This window comes from Meriones unguiculatus, chromosome 1, assembly GCF_030254825.1.
Source record: "Meriones unguiculatus strain TT.TT164.6M chromosome 1, Bangor_MerUng_6.1, whole genome shotgun sequence".
Taxonomy (NCBI): domain Eukaryota; kingdom Metazoa; phylum Chordata; class Mammalia; order Rodentia; family Muridae; genus Meriones; species Meriones unguiculatus.
This window is the reverse complement of record NC_083349.1, coordinates 17,308,658-17,333,914: the sequence shown is the minus strand read 5'-3', so window position 1 is coordinate 17,333,914 and position 25,257 is coordinate 17,308,658. Positions and strand designations below refer to the sequence as shown.

The 25,257-nt window shown below is 51.0% G+C and overlaps 2 protein-coding genes across 5 annotated transcripts; both read left to right on the top strand.

The window, feature by feature from the left end:
* Positions 1–211: 211 nt before the first annotated feature.
* On the top strand, positions 212–13,417 carry Adam8 (ADAM metallopeptidase domain 8). Of its 4 annotated transcripts, none has more exons than XM_021637832.2 (24): positions 212–334; positions 1,456–1,559; positions 2,567–2,643; positions 2,788–2,866; positions 2,947–3,023; positions 3,356–3,539; positions 3,779–3,841; positions 3,923–3,991; positions 4,190–4,353; positions 4,521–4,602; positions 4,864–5,012; positions 5,095–5,272; positions 5,559–5,648; positions 5,757–5,946; positions 6,033–6,108; positions 6,351–6,516; positions 6,922–6,999; positions 7,346–7,439; positions 7,933–8,044; positions 8,675–8,834; positions 9,351–9,404; positions 9,659–9,703; positions 12,427–12,486; positions 12,842–13,417. In XM_021637832.2, the coding sequence occupies exons 1-24, from the start codon at positions 295–297 to the stop codon at positions 12,890–12,892; spliced, it is 2,442 nt and encodes an 813-aa protein (XP_021493507.1). In that variant the 5' UTR covers positions 212–294; the 3' UTR covers positions 12,893–13,417. The 4 variants fall into 4 exon arrangements, 3 of the variants coding, with proteins under 3 accessions (XP_021493507.1, XP_060237904.1, XP_021493509.1); XM_060381921.1 differs by having other exon boundaries at positions 231–334; positions 1,459–1,559; XR_009591412.1 differs by lacking the exons at positions 7,933–8,044; positions 12,842–13,417 and having other exon boundaries at positions 242–334; positions 12,427–12,467.
* A 48-nt stretch (positions 13,418–13,465) lies between these two features.
* LOC110549031 (sperm flagellar protein 1-like) lies at positions 13,466–19,978 on the top strand. Its single transcript, XM_060382008.1, has 7 exons — positions 13,466–13,809; positions 14,201–14,312; positions 14,887–15,037; positions 15,366–15,555; positions 15,887–15,974; positions 16,057–16,153; positions 19,587–19,978. The coding sequence occupies exons 1-7, from the start codon at positions 13,554–13,556 to the stop codon at positions 19,719–19,721; spliced, it is 1,029 nt and encodes a 342-aa protein (XP_060237991.1). The 5' UTR covers positions 13,466–13,553; the 3' UTR covers positions 19,722–19,978.
* The last annotated feature ends 5,279 nt before the right edge of the window (positions 19,979–25,257 follow it).

Here is a 25,257-nt window from a genome sequence, read left to right as displayed (position 1 = left end):
ATTCCTGTTAATTTGGTTTAAAATCATGGGAGACCATCTGGAGACACAAAGTTACCCAGAGGCTACTTGCCTCTGTAACTCCAGGCTGCCCTCGGGTCAGGTTGCTGCCAGCATAGTGCTGGTTCAGAGGTGTACACATCTGGCCCCGCCCAGCCCCGCCCAGCCCCACCCCGAAGCCCAGTGATTGGCCAGTCCTGATTTCTAGGAAGGACTCTCATAAAGAAGTACCAGAGCAGTACTGCTCAAGACAGTATTTTGTGGAACCTCTAGGATCAGTGTGCCCAAGATCCCATCATGCTTGGCCTCTGGCTACTCAGTGTCCTATGGACACCAGGTAAGTGATGATTATTTGACTTCAAGGAACCAGTTCAGGGTTTGGTGTCTGCCTAGTAGCCACTTACAATGGTCAGGTCACCTTGCCTCCCTGGAGTTGTTCCCTCGGTGTGGAGAAAATAGGTAGATACAGAAAAGGTCAGAGTTGAGATTTTTTTTTCAAAAGTGAAGTGTAAGAGAAGTTGGCTCCTGGGACTTTTCCCTTGAGGTAGTTACGGGAACAGTGACAGCACTAGGTGTGGCACCCACAGGGCAGCTTTCCTGGCTGCTGTAGGATCCCCGGTAGCAAGGTTCATCTGTGGGCTCCTGGGGGATGCAGAGCCCCCTAGCTGTGCAGGGGCAGAAAGCCAGAGGTGCAGTGGTCCCACCTCCTTAGTGACATGGGGTCCTACCACCTACTGGAACCTACTGGTTTTCCTCTGTTCTGGGAGGCCCCTGGCTGAAGGGGTCTCTCTTACCTCTCAGTCCTGAAACTCTGGGGTTAAGAAGCTGTGGCTGTAGCCATGCTCAGTGGCCCACACCCGTAATCCCAGCACTCAGGGAAGCAGAGGCAGCCTGTGGATCTCTGTGAATTTGAGGGCAGCCTGGTCTACAAAGCAAGTTCAGGACAGCTACACAGAGAAACCCTGTCTTGAAAAACAAAAGAAGAAGAAAGCAGCTGCAGTCTTGTCTATGCTGAAAAGGACAGTTCTTTGTGATAGGTGGTCTCTAAAACTGGACCTGCCAACAGAGGGTCCTTCATCTGTTGTTCAATAGGAAGTTTTTGTTTGGGAGAGAAAAGCATAAGGGAAGGGGTGCTTTTTTCATCAATTAGATATGACCATGTAACTAAAGATGAGATCAGGTCAACTCTAGATATCTGGCAGGCAGACCAAAGGGCCTCTGTGTCCTCCCTGGGTAGGTCCACTGGGGAAGGATGGGATGAGTGGATGGAGTCCTTCCGGGTACTGTGTATCCGGTCGTGTTTTAGGCACAAAGCTCTTCCCTGGACCATGGGGCCAGATCCCATTGCTGGCACTGAGCTATGTAGTGATCCCCCAGAAAGAGAGAAAACATAGGCCAGACACTGCTTCAGGGGGGCAGTCCCTGCTGTGCCTCTGACCCCATTTCTTCTTCCTGTAGTAGTAGCCCCTGGACCTCCTTTGCCCCATGTGGAACAGTATGAGGTGGTATGGCCTCGGCGCCTAGCTGCATCCCGCTCCCGCAGAGCTCTGCCCTCCCACGAGGTAAGTTTGCTTATTAGCCTGGCCACATAACCTATTTCTGTAAAAGGACCAGTAGACTTTAGGGGCTGCCCTGCACAGCTCCGGAACTTAAATCTGACTGTGCTTCTGGGCATGACTATAGTTCCTCCTTCTTGAGCTCACAACTTCCTTCCTCCCCCTACCACCGTGAACCAGAGTCTACAGCCTTAAAAGTAGGCACTAGAACCCACTTACTGCCTTTCTCCTTTGGAGACCACTGGCCCAGCCTGGAGAGGCCTCTCATCCAGGAAAGGTACAGCAGCTGTGCCGCCCCAGGCCACTCCCCAGTTTCAGTTGGCAGCGGTTTGTAGTAGATTAGCTAACAGCTGCTCACCCTAAAGCTATGTGAACGTTCTTTCAGCCTGGGACTTCCTGGGGCTGAGAATTGAGACTCGCCTATAGACCTCCAGGAAGACTTCTAGCCCTGTCCTTGTTTGGCTCTTCAGGAAACATCCCTTCCTGGGCTTTTGTCTCTCCTGCTGTATGCTGTCCCTAGGGCTAGCTGGTTGTACAAATGGTGTATGAGTGAAGGGTCATAGAGTCGATAGCACACACCTGCCCTGCATCTTGAGGTGGACATCATAGCCAGCTGTACAATAGTGGTAACTACGGAGCTCTGTGCAACTTGACCACCCCCATATTGCCCCGGATTTAGTGGCAATCTTGCCATGGTTGCCACTCCTACCCTGCTTTCTCTGGGAAGGAATGTTATCATCAACAACATCATCAACATCATCATCATCATCATCATCATCATCATTGTCCTTGTGAACAGATGGGGAAATGGCTCAAGAGACCATGGAACTCTATGTTTTCTGCTTCATCTGGGAGACTTGCTTTCCCTGTCCCTCCCAAACAGTTCAGCCTGGTCCTAGCCACCTGCTTCCCTGCCTGAAACTAATGAATCCCCAAGCTCTCCTAGGAAGGCTCTCTGCTCTGCAAATCCCTGGCCTTAAGCTGAGGCCACTCACCCTGAGTTCCCTTTCTAGGACCTGTACCCAGAGAGTCTGAGCTATGCTCTTGGGACCAGAGAGCATAGTTTCACCCTGCACCTTCGGAAGAATAGGTAAGCAGATTCTGGCCCTTGGAGTAGTCCCTGAGTCCAGTGGGAAGTACACAGGCTTCTGTGTGCCAGAATCCCGGCCCAGGTGCCCTCTGGTTGCTGCTCAGTGCGAGGTGGAACCAGGGAACTTCGGTGATTCTCTTTCAGGGACCTGCTGAGCAAAGGCTACACAGAGACCTACTCAGCTGCCAATGGCTCTGAGGTGACAGAGCAGCTGCACACACAGGTATGGAGCCAACACAACCTTCCCAGGGCCAGTGAGATCATGGCAGCAAGACCTATGACCCTCCCTCACTTCTTTTTCAGGACCACTGCCTTTACCAGGGCCATGTGGAAGAGTACCAGGACTCAGATGCCAGCCTTAGCACCTGTGCTGGCCTCAGGTGTGTACTGCAGACCCAAGCAGGAAGTCTCATTCTATATAAGGATAAACTGAGGCAGTGAAAAAAAGGGCCTCGGCCTGAGACTTTGAAAAAAAAATGTCTTTCCTGCTCTGTGTTTGGAAGGGTTTGGGCTCTTGCTTAGGCTCCATTAGCAATTACTGGCTGTACTAAACCATGTGCCTTCTCTCCTCCTGTACCCACAAGCCTGGTCGTCTCCCACAAGGGTGGGAGGTGGCTGTTCTGAGTCAGCAAGCACGGAGCACCTGTCCTCATAGATGGGCAGGTAGGAACAAGCTGACCATAACCTGTGTTCACCTGGTTCTCTCCCTCAGGGGCTTCTTCCGAGTTGGGTCCACTGTCCACTTAATTGAGCCTCTGGATGGTGATGAAGAGGGGCAGCATGCAGTGTACCAGGCAAATCATCTGCAACAGAAGGCCGGGACCTGTGGAGTCAGCGAAACCAGTCTGGATGAGCTGGGGCCCCGGGCCTTAGAAATCTACAGGTCTCAGCCCCGGGTGAGTAGCAGCATCCCCTGCTGACCAGTCCAGTCACAGACCCCATGCTTACATATAAGCATGGCTCTCTGTAGGCCCGAAGCAGGCCCCATGCCCGGTGGGTGGGTCTGACTCAGCCCTGCAGCTACAGAGAAAGCCCACTGCATTGGAGATGTCTAGACTTTGCCTCCCAACATAGAGTTGGGCTCTGGGGTAGGTTGAGATCAAGGCCAAGAATTCTGACTGGCTTCTTTCCCTAGAACTGGCTAATACCCAGAGACACCCGCTATGTGGAGTTGTATGTGGTCACGGACAGCCAAGAGGTATGGGATGCAGGGGCTGAGTGGGCTGGATGAGGTGGGATGAGGTTGCCAAGCCCCAGCCTAAAAGTCCTATATTTCTAGTTCCAGATGTTGGGGAGCAGAGAAGCTGTGCGCCAGCGAGTGCTAGAGGTTGTAAACCATGTGGACAAGGTGGGTTGCTCTAGTGGTGCTGATACTTGAAGAGAGGGTGCAGCTGTTTAGGGTGGGAAGGGCAAGATAGCCAATCAAGAGGGGGGCTGGGTCAGGGCTCTCTACTGAGCTCAGGACCTACTAGTGGCAAAATGTATGTAATGCCCCCGTCCATCCACACTCCTGGATTGACTCCAAGGGCCTTCTCCTATTCTGCAGCTTTATCAGGTGCTCAATGTCCGTGTGGTCCTGGTGGGCCTGGAGATATGGAACAGGGACAAGTTCTACATCAGCCGCTATGCCAATGTTACACTGGAGAACTTCTTGTCCTGGAGGGAACAGAACTTGCGAGGGCACCCACACGACAACGTGCAACTTATCACGTGAGTGGGTGGGCACACCCATCTGCCACAGGGAGACAGAGCCAAGCCCTAGAGATTTGGCCTCTGTACAGGCTGGCCTCCAAGGCAGAACCCCCGAGCAAAGCTGTGCAGGGATGAAGCAGGACCAGGAACCATGTCAAGAACATACATGTCATGTCTGTTTCTAGGGGGGTTGATTTCATTGGGACCACTGTTGGACTGGCTAAGGTGTCTGCCCTGTGTTCCCGGTACTCAGGAGCTGTGAACCAGGTAAAAGGAACTCTCGCCCAAGTTTGCCAAACTGTCTAGTGGCAGTACAGTCAAACATAGAGCCTGAGTTGTGGGGCAAAAGTGTCAGCCTAGGTCCCTAAGACACCATGAAGCAGCAACCTACTCTGGGGATGAACTTGAAACCTGGTTTTATGTTAGATTGTTAGCAGGAAGCAGTATCGTGCCTATGGGCACCTAGGGGTGGCAGAGAGCATGTGGGTAGATGGTAGCAAGATAATACTAATGAACAAATCCTTGTAGGACCACACCTCGCACTCCGTTGGTGTAGCAGCTACCATGGCCCATGAGCTGGGCCACAATCTGGGCATGAGCCATGATGAGAACATTCCAGGCTGCTACTGTCCTGTACCACTTGACGGTGGTGGCTGCATCATGACTGGAAGCTTTGGGTAAGGCCCTGTGGGTCATGTTGGGTGGGAAGGGACAGGCTGGCATGTGGCTCTTCCTAACGGTGAGATCTCTTGCCCTTAGCTCCAAGTTCCCCAGGATATTCAGCAGGTGTAGCCAGGTTGACCTAGAGTCATTTGTGGCAAAGCCCCAGACAGGCTGCTTGACCAATGTCCCAGATGTCAACCGGTTCGTGGGCGGCCCTGTGTGTGGAAACCTATTTGTGGAGCACGGAGAGCAGTGTGACTGTGGTACACCTCAGGTCTGTCTCAGCCCAACCCTGCCCCTTGCTGGTCAGCCTCTGCCTTAGTGTGGGGGCCTCAGTCAAAGGTTCATTTGATTAGGCTAGCCTCTCAGGCCTGGTGTTGTGTGCTCACCCCACATGTGGCCCCTGGGATCACAAGTCATTACATTTCCCTTTGAGCCCCTACTAACCTATAAGGGAGTTGGAGATAAATTGGCTGCAGTCTCTTGCCCAGTGGTCACTCAAAACCAGTCTGCTCTGGAGCCAGGTCTGGGTATAGCTGCTCAAATCATTGTCCTTCTAGGAATGTAAGAACCCCTGCTGTAATGCCACCACTTGCCAGCTGGCCAAGGGGGCAGAGTGTGCCTATGGTGCCTGCTGTCATGAGTGCAAGGTAAGTTGGACTTCCCCCAGGATCTGCCCCAGTTAAACCTAAGGCAATGGGACATCTGTAAAGGCATCATGTGGGCTTACCCCACAGTAAACTTCTCTGTGGGACCAGGTGAAGCCAGCAGGCGAGCTGTGTCGTCCCATGAAGGACAACTGTGACCTGGAGGAGTTCTGTGATGGCCAGAATCCAGTATGTCCTGAAGATGCTTTCCAAGAGAATGGCACCCCCTGCCCGGGGGGCTACTGCTTTGATGGGAGCTGCCCCACATTGACACAGCAGTGCCAGAATCTGTGGGGGCCAGGTGAGGCAAACATGAGTACAGAGGATGAGGCCCAGCTTGTAGAATGTCTATGACCTAAGCCAGGCTAACTTCTCCTGGCCCCACAGGTGCCCGGGCTGCGTCAGACTCCTGCTTTACCTTTACCATCCCTCGGGGCTGCAATGGCAGAATAGTCCCTGGCAGGTAAGCGTCAAGGCCAAACGTTTGGCAGCTGCATGTAGCATGTGTTCAATGGCCAGGTGGGTCCACAGAGACTTCCCGAAAAGGAGGCAGGTGGCTCTCCTTGAACCTGCCCTGCTTCAAGTCATCAGATTGAGCCTGTCATCCTTGAGGAAGGAAAGGTCCTAGGACTGTCTCTTGCAGCACTCAGGTACCTGAGCACATGCCCAGGACACCTGGAACCACAGGCTGCCCTCTGTCTGCAGGATCAACCGATGTGGGGTGCTGTACTGTGAGGGAGGCCAGAAGCCACTTGAACGTTCCTCCTGCACTTTCTCCTCCCAGTATGGAACCTGCCATGCTCTCCAAACAGAGAGCAACACTGGCATCTATGAGCCAGTACTCCCAGGCACCAAGTGTGAGGAGGGGAAGGTAAGCTGAGGAGCACTTGAAAGCCAGTCAGGGCTGTTGAAAAACAAATGCACCCATATGAGTCTCTGCTAATGTCTAGACAGACAGTGTTAGCTGGTGGAGGCATGTGCATGGAGCCTCTGTCATGCCCTGGTCAGAATGAGAAGGAAGGTAGCCTGGCGAGTGCAGACACCTGTCTAGAGACCACCATACCCACAGTGACCAAGGCATCAGCCATTGCTGTACCACCTCAGGGCTGAAGCCCCCTCCACACAAGCACACACACACACACACGCGCGCGCGCGACAGCATAGGTATCCTGGAGTGTGATCATACTACCTGACCTGAACTTCCCTTTGGATTTGAGGATAATGGGGTTGGGATTGGGTCTAGGCCAGCTACCCAAGAGCCCCTTCTACCTTCCAGGTTTGCATGAACGGACACTGCCAGGGCCTCCGTGTATATAGATCTGAGAGCTGCTCTGCAAAGTGTAACAACCATGGGGTACGTGCGGCCTCAGGACTCAGGTCCCGGTATACCCACTGTCTGGTGCCCTTGAGCTGGGTGGTTGCCGCCATTTACCTGTCTGTTAGAACTTGTGGCAGAAAGAGCTATGGGTACAGTAATGTGGGCTTGAACAAGCCTATATCCTCCTGATGGAGGTTACCACAAGGCCTCTCTGGGGCTGAGGTGGGACAAGTGCCCTCCACTGAGCTTGTGGCCACTGGGGAGAATTCTTTAGGAGCCCAAGGCTGACATACGTGGGTGGATGGAAGGGACTCTGCATGCCGTATCCTGCCCTGCTGCCACACGGTGTACTTGTCCTCGAGGCCAACTTTCTCCCTGCCAGGTATGCAACCATAAGGGGGAGTGCCACTGCCACGCGGGCTGGGCCCCACCCTACTGTGCAGAGCGGCTGGCAGAGGTACCAGAAAAACAAACAGGTAAGGTCCTGAAGACTACAAGAGCTGGTATTTGTGGGGTGCCGGCTTTGAAGGTGGTTAGGAGGGATCATATATCTCACTTCAAAGGTGACACGGGGCAGTGTCCTGTTCAAAACAAGCCTAGGTAGCTTTGGCCCAGGTATCTAGGGCCACTCTCCACAACCCCCACAGTGTCTTCCTTCCCAGTGGCCACTGAGCCTGCGGCTGTCCACAGCAACACAGCCTCGGGGAACTGGCTAGGCCTCGACGGTGGCACTGTGGGGCTGGGACTCACCACTGCCACGTCTTCTAACCCATTGCTGGAGAGCCAGAAGAGCTGGTGAAATGTACTGAGCCCTCTGCTGGAGTCCTCAGGCACTTGACCATATGTGGGGTGTGGGACCCAGGACGTGGTCAAGGGGGACTGAAAGGCTGCATCTCCCAAGGGCCCTCCCCAGCTCTTGATTCAGCTCCTCCCCAGTCCTGGATGATCATGTGGCCATGCGTCCCACAGCATCTAGGAGCCTCATAGTCAGTGTAATCGTGGTCGTGGTGATCCTCGTGGTTGCAGTGGTCATCCTGACAAGTCTCATCTACCGAAAGACCCCGAGACAAGTCCAGAGGAGGTGAGGACATGGCAGTTGTGATATATCTACATGTGAAACACATACTTCCAATACGGGAAATGGCTTTGTTGCTATTTAAGAAAGAAAAACCATTGCTGCTGTCAGCAGGCCCAGGCAGAAGCACTCAAGGGGACTTGGGGTTGGACAGCCCTGGGTGGGAAGCTCAGGAGATTCCCATAATTTGTTCCTCTTCCTCTTCCTCCTCCTCCTCCTCCTGCCCCTTCCCCTCCTCTTCTTATCCTCTTCTTCTTCTCTTTCTAGGCTATAAGGGGACAGTGTGGGCAACAGATAGGGTTATGATAAATCTAGAGTTGAGATAGCCTCTCCACACCTAGCCATGGCCACATATATCTCACTATGTTCCCACTCTGCCCCACACCAAGACCTTAAATCCCAAGCTGACTGTTAAAGGACAGCTTTTCCCAGGTCCTCCAAGTACTTTCCTAGCATAGCTGTCAAGAGACTTGCTCCCTGGCCTCCGATGCTCACACGTGTGCCTGTGACTATAGCTTGCATCCTATGTGGGGTGTACCAGGGCACAGATGGCAGCCTGAGTTGGAAGGCATGCCCAGAAGTCCTGGATTCTCTGGCTAGAAGTGACTACACCATTGCTGGTCTCTTTCTCCCCAGGTGTGTGGCACCCAAACCTACCAAAGGGCTCTCGAACCCTCTTTTCTACACGGGGGACAGCAGCCTGCCAGATAAGAGCAGGCCTCCAGGCCCTCCAGAGATGGCTTCTACCAACCAGCCCCCAAGACCCACAGTGACACCAAAGAGGCCTCCCCCTGCAGTAAGTACTGTCTTCTGTCAGGTTCATGGGGCCGAAATGAGGAAAACTGGGGCTCTCCATCCCTCCGCCCCAGGGGGGGACCCATTAGTGATAGTGAAGGGGTCAGTTAGGGATAGTGAAGCCTTTTTGTACAAATTAAATCTTGAGCAGTAGCCTGGAGCCTCAGAGAAGTATTATAATCACCGTAAGGGATGGGGAAGGACTAAATCAAGAACTGTCTTCTAAGGATCTATACTTGGAGTTTGGACTTGAACTCATGGGTTTGGGGGCTCTGGGGCTCTCAGCCCAGAGCTGTGAGAAGAAAACACCCTTGCTGCTCCTTAAATGTGATGACGTAGCTGGGGAAAGTGGTGGGCCATGCATCTAGCCTGGGGTGAGCAGGAAGTGGGGCAGGGCAGGGGGTAACCATCTGGGAAGTGTAAGAGCCTTGGGTCCTAAAGCAGGGGACCTGATGGGCATGGGTTGGGGGCTTAGCACTGCTTCTTGGGCCTATGCTCACATCTCTGTTTCCTGAAGCCTCCAGGTGCCATGTCCAGTCCAGCACTCCCAGTTCCGGTTTACGCCCAAAAGGTACCAAATATTGGGAAACAGCCATGTGTGTTCCGGGGACATGGAAACAAACCTCCTAGAAGGTGGTATCTGGTGGCTGATTCTATGGCCCTGGAGCCCTAGGGAAACAGCTTCTGCACAGGGAAAATAAGTTAGCCCTGCCTAGCCAGCATATTAAATTGAACCTAAGGGTTGATTTTCAGGGAGGGAGAAGGTACTGCCGTAATCTGAACTGGTCTAGTCTGTGGTTACTGATTCTCTTTTTTTCCCAACAGCTTGGACCTGTTCCACCCACTAAGCCCCTCCCGAAACCCAAGCAGGTAAGGGGACAGCCTTAACTCTGAGACCATCCTCTCCAACAAGTCTATGGCCCTATGCTCCAGAGACCAACCATCCTACATCCCTTTGGGAGGAGGCCACTGGAGTTTTGAAGGTCCCAAAATGCCACTGACTAAAGCTTTGGCAGAGAGTCATTCCATTCCTTTTGTCCCCGTAGTGTTAGAGTCCTTCTCAGCAGGGCTCCTCATCTGTAGGTGAACTGGAACCCCTTTTCTTAGCCCTAAAAGTGGGCTCCTACCTGTGAGAGCAGCATGGGACACTACCCTAGCCTGAGCCCTAGGTGGCTACTCTCGAATCATGGCTGGATGGGTGGAGAACCTGTGTGTGTGTGCATAGGTTTGCCTGTCCCAGGGAGCAGCAGAACAAGCCCCAAATGGCCCCCGAGCTTTGACACAGGCTTTAACTGCACAGGTCAGCTGCCCACTGACCGCCTCGGGCCATCCTCCCAGGCAGGCATCTGTGCTCCTCTGAGGCAGGGCTAAGGGAGTTTTTGGTGAGCAAGTGAAGTCTGGGAAGGCCACAAAGTAGTGGGCTCCAGGAAAATCCCACTTGGGTAGCTTGTGTGGGACCTAAAGAGTAAGTTCTTGTTCCTTGTTCTGTATTAGGCCTTATTGAGGATCTTATCTGCTCTTCTGGGCACTTGTAGTTTTCAATCCACAATTCTCATGTCGAAAGTGCTAGTTCACAATTTTCTGAGTGTCCCTCAGTTAGTTTGTCTACTTCTCTTTTGAATGTAAGTGGATGTGGGTGATACTTTTAGAAAGAATATCATAGAAAGTAACCAAGATGAAATGGGGGTCTGAATATCTATGATTTCTCTGCTGGGAGCTATCTTTGTATTGAATGAATTGATGCCTAGGGAAAGAAATGAATGAATGTCTCGAAGTCATCTGGAAACGCTTAACATCCCACATCTCTGGAAACTTTGACACCTGACCTCTAACAATTGTCACTGCGTTTTGCTATCATGATTTAATTTGTCTTCCATTTTTGGTTTACTTAAATTATTATCATGTGCAGGATGTGTGTGGGTATGTGTGCCATGGTGCACATGTGGAGGTCAGAGGACCACTTTGGAAAATTGACTTTTACTTGGGTTCTGGGGCTCAAACTCAGGTCATCAGGTTTGTTCTGTAAGCACTTCTACTGGATGACCAATCTCAATGGCCCTTGCTGATTATTATTATTATTATTATTATTATTATTATTATTATTATTATTAGGGTGGGAGGTGGAGTGTGTGCGTGTGTTTGTGTGTGGTGTGTGCGTGCATGCCACAGCATACAAGAGGATATCAGAGGACAACGTTGTGGCATTGGTTCATTCCATCCACTTTTATATATGTTGCAGAGATTGAATTCAAATCACCATGCTTGCACAGCAAATGTCTTAACCCATTCAGCCATCATACAGGCCCCTGGGGTTTTGTTTTGTCTTTTTTTTTTTTTTTTTTTTAAATAAGGTCTCACCATATAGCCTAAGTTGATAAGGAACTCACTATGTAGCCCAGGCTGTCCCTTAAACTCATAGTAGTCTTCCTGTGTCAGCTTTCTGAGTATTGGCACTAAAGGTGTGAGCCCTGACACCTGTGATTTTCTGTTTTTCTTTTTGTCGGAGGGGTGATTTTATTTATTTATTTGTCTTTCTTTTTTCTTTTTTGAGCTAGGGTCTCAATATGTAGCCTTGATTGGCCCGAAGCTCTCTATGTAGATCAGGCTAGCCTCAGACTCACATAGATCTGCCTGCTTCAGCCTCCTGAGTGTTGGGATTAAAAATGTATACCACTGTGCCTGGCCAGGGACTTATTTTAGGCTTATATAAAGAGCTGAAAATAAAAAAGAGCTGAAAAATTCCTTTAATCCCAGAACTCAGGAGGTAGAGAAAGTTATCTCTAAATTCAAGGCCAGCCTTGTCTACAGAGTGAATCCAGGATAGCCAGATCTACACAGAAAAACCCTGTCTCAAAAAAGAAGGCAGAGGAGGAAAAGCAAGGAAAGAAGAAAAGAAAAAAAGAAAAACTTGGGCTGGAGAGATGGCTCAGAGGTTAAGAACACTGGCTGTTCTTCCAAAGGTCCTGAGTTCCAACTCCCAGCAACCACAGGGTGGCTCACAACCATCTATAGTGAGATCTGGTGCCCTTTTCTGGTGTGCTGTATAAATAATAAATAAATAAATCTTAAAACAAAACATCCTAGGAGCAGTCCTGACTGGCAGAATAGGGTAATGCACAGAGATTTCTGGGCAAGGATTAAAAGAAGCTGGAATGAGGAGGAAGGTCAAAATGTGCCTCACCCTGGAAGAAAGCTGGGCAAATTCTTCCAGATATGCTGAAGCTCACCAGTGCCAGATTACCATCTTCTCTAGGAAGGTGGAAATACAAAGAAATGTGTTTTAGTAGTGATTTTTTTTTTCCTTCTGAGCTGCTAAAGACCCATGTTAATGTAGGAGCCCCAGGGTAATGTGGGCTATTGGCAAGACTGCAAGAGGGGTCGGGACAACTAAGCAGCAAGAGGAATCCTGCCAGGTTTAGGCTTTAGAGTGTGAGTGGTGCGGCCATGGAGGGCTTCCCTGCAGGGCTGTGTGAAGACAGAAGCCTTCACGACTAGTCTGGAGCTGAGTAGAACAGCCGTAGGAGGACAAAGCTGAGGACAGTGTTTGGCCTCTTAGGAGATGCCCCTCATCAGCAGTGTCTGGTTCCTTCCAGGTCAAGCCAACCTTTGCGCCCCCAACACCACCAGTCAAGCCTGGGACTGGAGTGACTCAGGTGAGCACTGCTCTGGAGGATGAGTGGGTGTTTTTGTTTTGTTAACTGCTAAAGTTTATTGACATCTGAATAGAAAATGGGGAAAATCCTCAGTAACAGGCTTGATATCTGCTTTATAATCAGCCAGAACGCTTTGGTGCTTGCTGCTTTCAGGGCCTATCAATTGTCCTTATATGGCAAGTCTACACCGTAAATGAAATGTTAGCACAGTCATCTTGTGTAGATGGGGCCATAAATTCTGCTGTTAGGGGAAGTGAGGATCTAAATTTAAAGACCTGTATACGGGAATAATCAGTTGTACCTCTTACAGCAGATCAGATGTTCTTTAATATCAATTGCCTTTTCTTCTTGGCAGGGAGCTGGTGCGCCAAAGGTTCCTCTGAAGGTCCCCATTCAGAAGAGGTGAATGCTACGGCACCCCAGGGCCATCGTAGGCTTGTGGAAGTTTGGAGATACCAGCGCTCCTGCGGACATGTTTCTTCAGCAACAGCTCCCGCTCAAGCTGGACTTGCACACACCGTTTCTACCTCAGGAATAATCTCTCTGTGGCTCTTGCTGTCCGGCTGCCCTCCTGAACCCGTGTCCTCTGACTGGCCTTGGCCAGCTTAGGCCATGTCTACAGTTGCTATGGTGGGACAGCATCATCTGCAGTGAGCATGCTTGTCTTCCGGTGTTGGCAGGAAGCCAAGAGTCCCCTCCCAGCAACCTCTGCACCCGCCCTCACGCAGTGATTCCCCCCGCCCTCCCAAAGGCCGGGGCAGCTCTGCACAGTTCCTGTACCTACAGCCCATTCGTGTATGAGATTTAGGAAGGAAAAGCCCACGTTCTTCGGGTGTTGAGACAGGTCATTTCCGGGTTGGGACAGAATGGTTGTTGAAACTCAGAATAAACACTATTCATTAATAAAGATTCTTTTTATCAGTAGATTTTAGACCACATTCTAAAGGTCAGTTTGTTTTTTTATCACACCGGATCAAACTATTTCACGAATCTTCTCCCTTAATTTTAGCCATCCGCCTTAATTCGGTTCTGTCTCCTGACATACAGGACGACCAGTTCTCCCTGGGATGGGGGCGGGCCGGGTGAGATGCGGGCCCCGCCCCTTCCGGCTGTGTCCAGCCTCCCAGCAACGGTCCAAACCCACCAACTTCCGCTGTGTTTCGCTGCTGCAGACTGACTCCTCTATCATGCTCAGTGCTTCTAAGCAGAGCTCTCCTGAGTTCCTGCCAACGCCTGGGGAAATTCATAACCTCTGCGCCTGGCTGGACAAGCTCCCACTCAGCCGCCCCAAGCGCCACCTGGCTCGAGACTTCAGTGATGGTGGTGCGAGTGAGGGCGAGGGGCAATGGGGCAGATGATGAAGAGGGCTCAGAGTTGAGGACCGCCCTTGCGCCCAGCCCCCTAGTATGGGTTGGGGTGGGAGAACGGGGCGTTTCTGGAGTCCAGACTCGAGCTGCTTAGAAAGGGTAGTGGCAGACATAGCCTCCTGCATTTCTCCTGGGCTCTCACGCTGTGTTAGCTCCCCAGACCGTCCTACCACATGGTCTGTCCTGGACTCTAGGTCGGTGCCGAGCACTCTCGGGGACAATCATGGGCTCCCCGGGACGAGCTCGTGCCCTTCCTACTCCAATCCATGCATCTCATGTGGCCAGGGATTACAGCTGCAACCCAGGGTCTTAACCAGGCAAGCCAAGCTCACATTGCATTCCCGCAGTGCTGGTGGCCGAGATTGTGAAGCACTTCCGCCCTCGGCTGGTGGACTTGCACAGCTACGTCCCAGCCTGCAGTACAGACCAGAAGCTAAGCAATTGGAGCCTTCTCAACAGGCAAGGCCTGGGAGATCAGCCCCACCAAGGTTGGCCCCCAGGGATGCCCTCGCCAGTTATGGGTCTCTGACTGCTTTACTATGGGCCCTTGCCGACAGAATTGTACCACAACCAGGGTTGCCCATCACGTCAGCCTGGGGGGCCGCTGCCACAGCCTGTTCCCTTACAGATCAGTGGAAGCGCGGTTTACCCCACCTTCTAAACTGTCCTCAGACAAGCTCCTGCCTGTATGTTTGGTGTGATATCAAGAACAACCAGCGAGAGTAGGGCAGACACATCCAGTGTAGTCAAATCATTGAGGGCCCTGAGCAGAAGTGATTGAGCAGAGCAAGGTGGGGAGCGTGTGTGGGCGGCCAGGATGCTGTGTGGATCTCCTGAGACAGGCCTACTAGGCCAGGAATGTGATAGACATGGGCCCCGGGGGTGCTGAGCAGAAAGGAGCTCTTTGTTATCCTCTCCAAGAAAGCTAGATGTTGTCCAGCGGCTGGAAGGCATGGAGGACAGGACTGCAGGGAGAGCTATGCCCAGCCCTTGGACGTACTGCTTTCAGAGCACACCCCTACTTTCTTCACAGGAAAGTCTTTCGAAAGCTGCACTTGTGTATCTCAGAAGCTGATATCCAAAAGGTGGTGTCCAATAGGCCTGGAGTTATCGAATCTATCCTGTGTACGCTGAGGGAGAAGGTGGAGGCCAGCCCTCTTCATGTAAGCTCAGCTGCTACGGCTGTAAGTGCCTGCACATCAGTTCAGCCTGCAAGTGTGCTGTGTCTGTTGCCCTTTGCACACAGTCGGGTAATTTGTCTGTGTGAGAATAAAACAGAGAAATGAATGTCCCTGTGGTCCAGATAAAATGAAGTCCCACCTAGACTCCTATCTAGTCCTTCCAACCCCTCATCTCCTTCCCAGCCTGACCTACCTAGCCTGGGGCGGTGAAAACACTTAATTGTTGCTCCAAACCCTCCCCTCTCTAGTTTACCCACTGGCCCCATCCAGAATGGAGACCAGACATGCTCGGCCTTGCTACCCTTCCCTTCCCAACATTTGAACTTTGCAGGATCCACGACTCTTTGGTGTGGATGCTGCCCGTCCTTCCGCAGGGTTTACCTCCTACCCACATACCTCTAAAACTCAGCATCCTAATGTGGATAGCCTGTCGGAGTCCCAGAGCTGTGGAGAACAACACTACATTCCTGAAAGCTGGGCGCGGGATGATCGGGAGCTTGCAAACCTTCAAAAGAGGACAGGTATATAGGCCCCGGTGCTTCCTGCGCCCAGAGGGGCTAGTGGGCTTCTGAGGCATGAAACTTAGGGGTTCTGACTTCATCAATTCCCAGCGAGCAACCATCCAAGGGGAAGCCTGTGAGCCATGCAGGGAAGCCATTACTCAAACAGAAGCGCCATTTCCAAGGTTTCCAGGGCTATGCAACAGGATAGGACCAGCTCTTTCCATGGGAACTTCTGAGATTGCTTTACCTGCTATGGCCCATGCCCCCTCTCCTCATCCGTATGTACTGTCACTAGTGGGTGCCTACCAGAAGCAAGATCCTGAACTGACACTATCTATTTGTCATACAGGCCTACAGAGTCCTCCAACCTACGTCAGCATGAAGACCCTTCAGAATCAAAAGGATTCGGAGAAAATGAGCTGCTGTTCTTGCAGAGGGTGGATCCTTATCTTTCAAATTCTCCCTGCCCACCTCCTTATGATCACTATCCTGGATTAAAGGTCAGTGTTTACTTTTCAGGGACCCCGTTGAAGGGTTCTGGGATGACCTGACCAGCATCCAGCAGCAGCTGGAGGATAAGGAGCAAGCAATAGCCATTCTGCGGGAGACAGTCAAGGTATGGTACTGTTGGGCCTCCCTTGCTGCCTAGACATTCCGAGCTGCAAGACAAAGGTGCGGAGGGACACATTTCCCCAGTTTCACACTCCTCGGCTGAGTTTCTGCAGAGCTGGCACTGACCCAGTGAGGGGTGTATGGGAAGTGCAGGGCCCTGACCGGAGAGAATCAACATTCTTTGGATTATTTAGAAAACAGTTGGTGGTCTGGCAGTGGTGGTACACACCTTTAATCCCAGTACTAAGGGAGGCAGAGGCAGGTGGATCACTGTGAGTTTGAGTACACCCTGGACAGCCAAAGCTGCCCAGGGAAACCCTGTCTCAAGAAACCAAAAGAGAGATTGAGAGAGAGAGAGAGGGAGAGAGAAAGAGAGAAAGAGAGAGAGAGGAGAGAGAAAAAAAGAAGGAAGGAAGGAAGGAAGGAAGGAAGGAAGGAAGGAAGGAAGGAAAACAGTGGAATATTTCAGTCCTTTCAGAGGCAGAAAAGATACGGTGGACCCCTATGTACTTACCACCTGCTTCAATGGTTTGCCCACACCAGACCCAAGTGCAGCACAGGAGTACTGGATGGCAGTAGGGACCGAGGCCCATCTCTGGAAGCAGGTGCTGGGTGAACACCTGCTTCAGTTCAGGAATAAGATGCTGGCTGGAGAGGCTCCTGCCTGCCCCCCCCCCCCCCCAGTAGCCTGAACTGGGCTTTGGGTTTTTTCTCCATCTTCAAAGGCCAGGCCGGGGCCCTGGAAACAACCCACCTGGGGATCCTTGTGAGCATTTAGATGTGCAGTACATACCTAGCTTTGGTGCACATCTGGTTCTGTGGACACGCTATTAGCTATGCCATGTACATCTGGCTCTATGACACATAGCTCATTCTGTAGTGCATATATAATTCTGCAGTGCACACTTGCTTTTGTGGTGTGTGCCTAGTTTTGTGTGCTCATGCCAGGTACTGTGGATGCATGCCTGGTTCTGTGGATGTACTCCTGGCTTCTGTGTACACAGCTAGTTGTGTGGTATAAGCCTTGCTCTCTGACATACTCTGCAGGGATACATCTGCTCTTTCTTTTCTCTTTCTTTTTTTTTTTTTTAATTTATTTATTTATTATTTATATAGCGTTCTGCCTGCATGAGTGCCTGCATACCAGAAGAGGGCACCCAGTCTCACTATAGATGGATGTGGTTGCTGGTACCTTTGAAAGAACAGCCAGTGTTCTTAACCCCTGAGCCATCTCTCTAGCCCCATACTGCTCTTTCCCAGGACCTTCCAGTGCCCCTTACAATTCTTTACCTCTCCCTGTATCCTTGGAGCATATGAGCTAAGACAGTAGGGGAGAATGGACAATTTGGGCCAAGGAACTTCAGAGTCACAGGGTCTATTGGCAATTGCATGCCAACTCACTTCCTGATGTGTACCCAAATCTTGATGAGTTGCCTTCTTGTGAAAACAGGAAAGTGATGTGATATTACTGTGGCTTTGGACTTACAAAACAGAAGTAGAAAGGAAGCAGTAAGGAGAACTGAAGCTGTCGTCTTTGTCAGCCCTGCAGGTTCACAGCACAGCTCTCCCCACTGTCTCCCTGGCTCACATGCTGACCAAGTGAACTGTAATTCTTCCTTGGAAAGCCAGAGAGGAGCAGACCAACTTGCCATTTAAAGGTTGACGCTCTCAGTTTACCATTTAAGGGTTGACACCTTGCCATTTAAGGACTGAGTAAGTGAGACACACAGCTTTGGAGTTGAAGAGACACCAGAAGTAGTCCTAGGAGAAATGTATGGTGATAGACAGGATGTATCAAGCCTGTGGCTAGGCCACATGGGATGAAATCCATTGCTGGTCCTAGCCACAGCTCCCTGGCTTTTCAGTTTGTCGCTGAATGAAGGTGTCTGGTTTTATGTACTGCCTTGAATTTTCAGTGATTACCCTGTCTGCCTCTCTGGGACTGGGAGTATAGATGTGTGCTTTTCCCTAGCTTTTGTAGCTACATTTTCATTCACTTACTCTTTTTTATTTAACTTTTTTTTAAGTTATGAAGTTATGTGTAGCTGGCCATGGTGACACATGCTTTTCTTTCTTTCTTTCTTTCTTTCTTTCTTTCTTTCTTTCTTTCCTTCTTTCCTTCCTTCCTTCCTTCTTTCCTTCCTTCCTTCCTTCCTTCCTTCCTTCCTTCCTTCCTTCCTTCCTTCCTTCCTTTCCTTCTTTTTGTTTTGTTTTTCAAGACAGGGTTTCTCTGTGTAGCCTTGGCTGTCACAGAGATCTGCCTGCCTCTGCCTCCCAGAGTACTGGGATCACAGGCGTGCACCACTACCGCCTGGTGTGACACATGACTTGTGAGTTAATTCTTTGTGAGTTCAAGGCCAGCTTGATCTACATAGAAAGCTCCAGGACAGCCAAGGGCTACATAGAGAGACACAGCCCTCCAAAATGTAAATTTTTGTGTATATGAAGGTTTGCGCACTTAAGTAGAGATAGCTACCCCTGGAAGACGGAGGCTTCCTGGAGCTGCAGTTACAGGTGCTTCTGAGCTGCCTGATGTGGTGGTAGGTACCAAAGTCTGAACCCCTCCAAGAGGTTACCAGTATATACATACTTGCCTCCCCCATTTAAAAAAAAATATTTATTTTTTAGACAGGGTCTCTCTACATAGCCCCAACTGTCCTTGAACTCACTATATAGACCAGGCTGGCCTCAAACCCAGAGATACACCTGCCTCTGCCCCCCTAATATTGAGATTAAAGGCATGCGTCACCAAACCCAGCAAGAGTATGCACTCTCAGTTTTTGAAGGTTTTTTTAGGGTTTCTAAAAAAACCCTCACTCTGTAGACCAGGCTGGCCTCAAACTCAGAGGATCTGCCTGCCTCTGCCTCGCAAGTGCTGGGTATCAAAGGCGTGTGCCACCACAGCCCAGCTAAGAGTATACACTCTTAACCTGAACCATTGAACCTATCTCTAGCTCCCTTCACTTATTCTTGAGCCATCAACTTTTGGAAGTACATGGTGAGCAGACAGAACAACAGCCACACACCTATCAGTCAGCTGCTGGCTGGACAAATGTGCAACCAAGAAGCCTCAGTCCCTGTCCTGCCTGCCCTGTTCTACATGAGGCCCTTCTGGCTGATACAGGAGAAACAGGCAGAGAGGCCAGGAAGATCCTAGCAGGGAGCAGAAGAAAAACCAGCCCTCCTCCATGGCCTGCCTACCCCCTGAGCTCCTCAGGCTCATTGACTGTAGTATCTTCCCCAAGGAACCTGGTGTTTTATCTTTCCCAGTGTCCCCACAAAGGGCCTTTGGTCCTGTGCACTCCCTCCCCCCACCCCTGACCCCACCGTGAGACCTGGGGTTGGGCACTCATTCCTAGAGGATGGAGCTGCCCACGGCCTAACTGGCAGGTAGGGGGACTTCTTTGGATACTTTCAGATTTGTGTGTCTCCTGAAGATTTTGCAGATGAAGGTGATCAAATTGGAGCATCTGGTACAGCTGAAGGACCAACGAATCTGGAAGTTGATGAGATCTGGACCGGAGGAGCATCAGACCTGGAGGGGCCCTCATCCAGAGTCTCTCAAGCCTTGACCCTGAGCCCAACTGGAGCCTCTCACTGACCATGCAGCCTCAGATCTAGACATGTCAACGCAGGGAGAAATGTAGAGGCTAGAGCACCCTGGGGCTGGAGATAAGTCTGGACAGATTTGAATTTGGTTCTCCCAGTTCCCCAGTGTTTTGTCATCATTATCGTTTGGTGCATTTGTAAGCTCGAAAGGTCTTGGTATGTGCAGTGTCTCAGGGTCCCCTCCCAGGGTGGGTGGGGACAGTAAACCAGGTGGCAGCAATGACAGTTACCCTGAGGTTTTCTAGAGATTTCACTGATGGAACCCCTGGAAGAGTTTTGCAGGCCGGTGTCTGCAGGGCTTTTCCACTGCAGCGGGGCACAAAGGGGAAGGTTGCAGGACATGGCGGGAGGAAAAGCTCTAAAAGAGGATAGCAACCCCTTCTAAGGTGGGCCGGTTACCTACTTTGTCCTGAAGGTTTGGGAAGCCAAGTGGATCTGAACTCTGGGCCTAGATGGCCATGGCAAGCTGTGCTGCTCTTTGGTTTCAAGAGCTGGCTACTATCTCTAGTTTCTGGGACATCCTCACCCTTCTGGACACCAACCACAGTCCAGAGGGGTGGTCTGCCTGGCTGCTGCACAGCCACCTTGCCCTTGTATGCACAGTGGAGCTTGGCTTGGGGCCTCCTCTACAGCTTTGTAGCCGCCACCCACCTTGCAGCCTGCCTTCTCCGTGCCTTTAGGCCACGGCTGGCCACTGGTGGATCTCAGGAAGTAGTAGAAACCTCAGACTGAGGTCATGGTTTTATAGTTACCCCCCCCGAGATCCAGGCAATTTCCTTCCTGAGTCAGAAGTATGTCACTCCCTGAAGGTCCTACCACCCATTCTACTCTGAGTCACTTTTCAGAATATTAGTCAGGAAGGCAGTGTCTGAGTGACTGGCTATGTCAGCTCTGGTCTCCTCTGGTCAGCTGACTGGGAAAGCTTGGTGACTTGTTCCAGGCTGAGGCAGGGGACCTCCATGAGAGTGGTCCCTATTGTCTTCCATTAGCCAAGATGTGCTGCCGAGGGGCACGCCTCTGTTGCATGTGATGCCTATAGATTCCTAGTGTCCGAGAGGCGCACTAAATCACTATAGAACCTCCCACATGGGGTTTCTCTGGCACCGGATGTAAAGCCCGTGCTTGCACCTCGGGGAGGTAGGAAGGACGGAGAAGTGCCAAGATGCTCAGTCAGCACAGGCTCAGACGGCCTCTAACCTTGGCCAGTCCTCCAGTCCCCTCACACAGTGATAGCTCAGGACAGCTCCTCTGGGCCAGGTGCATGCACATGTTTGCACGAACAGATGTGTGTCACACGAAAACCCTGCCGCACACGGGTGGACGCTGCTGCTCTAATGAGCAGGAAGACTACCCGTGGCAGCATTACGCCTGGTAGGAAGGGGAGGCCAGTGTTGTGGACTTCCGTGGGAATACTTTCGGGACAATGTGTGTGACTGTATGTGTGACAGTGTGATACTGTGTGTGACTCCAGGTCACACCGTGTGACAATGTGTGATCAGATATATAACCGTGTGAAACTTTGAATGCATGTGACAGCGTGAACCTGTGTATTTGACTGTATGGCACTTTGTGACCATGACACTGTGTGATTGTGTACGTGACTGCATGTGTGACACTATGTTTGCACAGCGTGATGGCCAGTAGAGGTGCCACGGTGGTAGTCTCAAGATAGATGCAGTCCAGGGGCCTGAGAAGCTGTGGTGGTTCCCGTGCTGGTAGGACAAGCAGTGTGCCTGCACTGGCTGCTGCTCCTGCCTCCCGGGCCTCACGGGCTGGGCCGGGCCAGATGATGGGCTTTGGGGCAGAAAGAGTGTAACTAGGAAAAAGAGGAAACAAGACTCCAGAGTGATCATGTCACTCACCAGGGCGGGACCCACTCAATACTGGAACCAAAGGAGAAACAGAGATAGACAAGTGGGCTTAGGTAACTGGTGCCTCAGGTGTTCCACAGGCAAGCCCTGGCCTGCCCACCCAAAGCCACACTCCCGGAAGCACCCAGAATAGAAGAGGTGGGGCAGGGGCCTGGCCTGAGCTGGAGTTCCCCAGGCATGATGAACTAGGATACCCACTCTGAGGTGACATGCAAGAAACCACTTAGTCGTGCAAGAGCAGGAGTCAGGCAGGACCAAAGTAGTGGCTTGGTGTTGCCAACCCCACAAGATGCTGAGCCCTGGGCCACTGTGTCTGGGGCCTCTGGAATATGCTGGCAATTGCCTGCTTCTCCTTACTTTAGAGGGCCTCGCCCTGGACCAGCAACCACCAGAACTGAGAACTCAATCCTGGTGGTTCCCTGTGCCCACAGCCCCAGGGTTCCTCTTTTTCCATCCCTGACCATGATGACATTGTAAGCTCCTCCTCTCAGCCAGGGTCCTCTCAGGAGCACCGCCCATGCTATCTGTTTGTCTAGAGTCTCCACGTGGGACTGTGTCTTAGTTTCATTTCCAGTTACTGTGACAAAATACCCTGACAAAAACAATGTAGGGGAAAAGGGGGTGATTTCAACAGAGTCCAGGTTCCAGTCCATCACAGTGGAGAAGTCACAGCAGAAGCGTAAGAGAGCTGGTCCTGCTGCACCACTAATCAGAAACCGAGAAAAGTGTGCATGCATGCTTACCCTCAGCTTGCTTTCATCCTTATACAGCCCAGGACCCAAACCCAGGGAATGGTCCCACCCACAGTGGACAGATCTTCCCTCCACAATTAATGTAATCAAGATAATCCCCAAAGACATGCTCTAGGCAGCCCTTAACTGAGACTCTCTTCCCAAGTGATCCTAGATTGAAGCTGACAAAATTAAGAATTACAAACTGCAATTCTGGAGGTGGGTGGCTGGAGTCACTCTAATACAGCAGGCTGCTTGCCTCAGGGACAGTTCTCATGTGCTTGTCCTGGTTAGGGACATGTTGGTAAACTGATGGAGAAAGAAGCAGGGAGAGGAAGGGAGAGGAGAGACAGGAGGGTAGGGATGGTGAGCTGAGAGCTTAGGGTGCCACCTGGAGGATACCTGTGGGACTGCAAGTACAGGAGTAACCCAGGTTACTGGCTAGCTGGAGGTCTCCGGTTGACTTAACCAAGGTCAAATCTGGCAGTGATGGCACACGCCTTCATTCCCAGCACTTGGGAGGCAGAGGCAAGCGGACTTCTGTAAATTCAAGGTCAGCCTCATCTACTTATCTACAGAGCGAGTTCCAGATAATAGGCCCGGTCTCAAAAAAAAAAAAAAAAGTGAGGACAAATGAAGAATGAAGATCCCTGCCACCTCACCCACCCCCAGGTTTACCAGTATCTTTGGAGAGAAAACTTGATTCCAAGAAGGCTCCTGAGTCAGTCTCTGGTCGTCCTCCAGCTTTCATGACCCAATTGACTTTCTCTACCTTGGTCTCAGGGTTTCTTCCCTTAGCGATCTGACATGTCAAGACATCTTGACCCTGAAATTTTTTTGAGGCAGGGTCTCTGTGTAGCCCTGGCTGTTCTGGAACTCTTATATAGGCCAAGCTGCTTTCAAGTTCACAGAGATCTACTTGCTTCTGCCTCCCAAGTGCTTGGATTAAAGGCACGCAGCCTGACCTTGAGATCTTTAAAAGGTCATTAGGAATGTCCTTCTGGACCCAGATGGAGTTCTTAAAGGGCAGCTGAGGCCTACACCTCCCACACCTGGGGCAGAGACACCTGATCTCCTGGAAACTAAGCAGAGGTGGTTGCTGGAGGAAGTAAAGACTCATGCTGTGGCCTGGTTTTACCTCTGCTCTCAGTGGCTGCTCATGGAAACACCCAGTTTAGAGAAACTAAACTAAATACCCATTTTAGACTTTTTGGTGAGGTGTAAAGAAACAGCTAGTGTCACTTCCCATTTGGTGGAGGAGCTAAGCTCATGGAAAGCTGGGTGTGAAGAGGCTCTAAGTGGGGCCACGGCTTCCAGGCCTTGCTCTGTTTGCTTTTGAAAAATCTGTACTTGTTCCTGCTATACAATAAAAGAGATATGAAAAAGACCAGAACAAATTAAGTGCCCATAGGATTCACTCTGGTTGTGGTGATACACACTTTAAATGCAATTTCATGTAAATAAGCGTGGTGTTGAAATCATAGAGATCCATCCACTCTGTCTCTGAGTGTTAGAATTAAAAGCATGGGCCACAACACCAAGCTTTTTAAAAAAACATTTTATGTATACAATGTTCTGTTTGTATGTACATCTGCAGGGCAGAAGAGGGCACCAGGTCTCATAAATGGTTGTGAGCCATCATGTGGTTGCTGGGAAATGAACTCAGGACCTTTGGAAGAGCAGTCAGTGCTCTTAACCTCAGAGCTATCTCTCCAGCCCACCAAGCAGGGTTGTTTTTCTTTTTTGAGATAGGGTCTTGTTGCATAACTCAGACTGGCCTGAAACTTGAAGCAATACTATTCAGATGGCTTCAAACTCCTGGCAGCGTTCCTGCTTTGGCCACTCAGGTATTGAGATTATAGTCATGGGCCACCATGTCTATCTTAGAGACATGTAGGAGCTTTAGAGAGAGCACAACACTGTGTCACTAACTCACTCCACTGTCCCTTGCTGTCCTCTCTCTAGCTTTTCCTTCCTGCATTACTCCTGTAGCTACATTGCATTCTAGGGGTGTTGGCACTAAACATCTTAGAAACAGAACAAAACTAAGCCCTGCAGAACACGTGCAGGACTTACCACACTCCCCAGAGAGAACAGTTTTCATGACAGCAGAAGCAACCAGAACAGGAGTGAGCACTGTTTCCCTGAAGTGAGCACTGTTTCCCTGAAGTGACGTCTACAGAACTGAGATTCTGACGAATCAGACCCCTGGGCTGACCAGGGCCACATGCTTCATCAGCTATGCATGCCTAGCGCCTCTTTCCTTTCCCTTTTCTAAAACATCTTAAAGCTCCCCCTTGCTCCTTGAAGATGACTTGGGTCACTGAACCCCGTTATCTCTTCTTCCCAGCATGTCCACTCTGACAAGACCTCTTTTCTCTGCCCTTCACCACTACTGGTCCCTTTGATTGGCATATTGGGGGAGTGGCCGAGCCTGTTCCAGGTTTGCCCTAAAACTCTCTTAACACTCAAGGACGTAAATGAAGCTGTTAAACACTTCTTTGTCTGGGCTCCGTCTGCAGAGACCTCGGGCCGTTGAGCAGTTTCCTCTTTTGCAAATGAGAAACACTGGCTGCCTAGGTCTACCAGGGTGAGGCCAGCCGGGTTTGCTTTAGACTGATGGACGGAAGGTAGCTAACCCATCTGCTGCCAACTGTTAGGATGACCCTGAGTGGCCAGTCTGGGCCCTTCCTTCCATAAAGTTTGGTGTGCACAGTGAGCGACTAGTTCTCCTCGTTTCCCTTTTAGTTTCCTCTCCTTCTCATCCATCTAGAAAGGATTTGAGAAGCTCAAGTTGAGGTTCACATCAGTCACTCACAAAGAGGGCACCTGGGATGTAGAGCCCCTCCCACGTGGACAAAGATCCAGACAACGCAGTCGGCCTCTGCTGGGCGTGC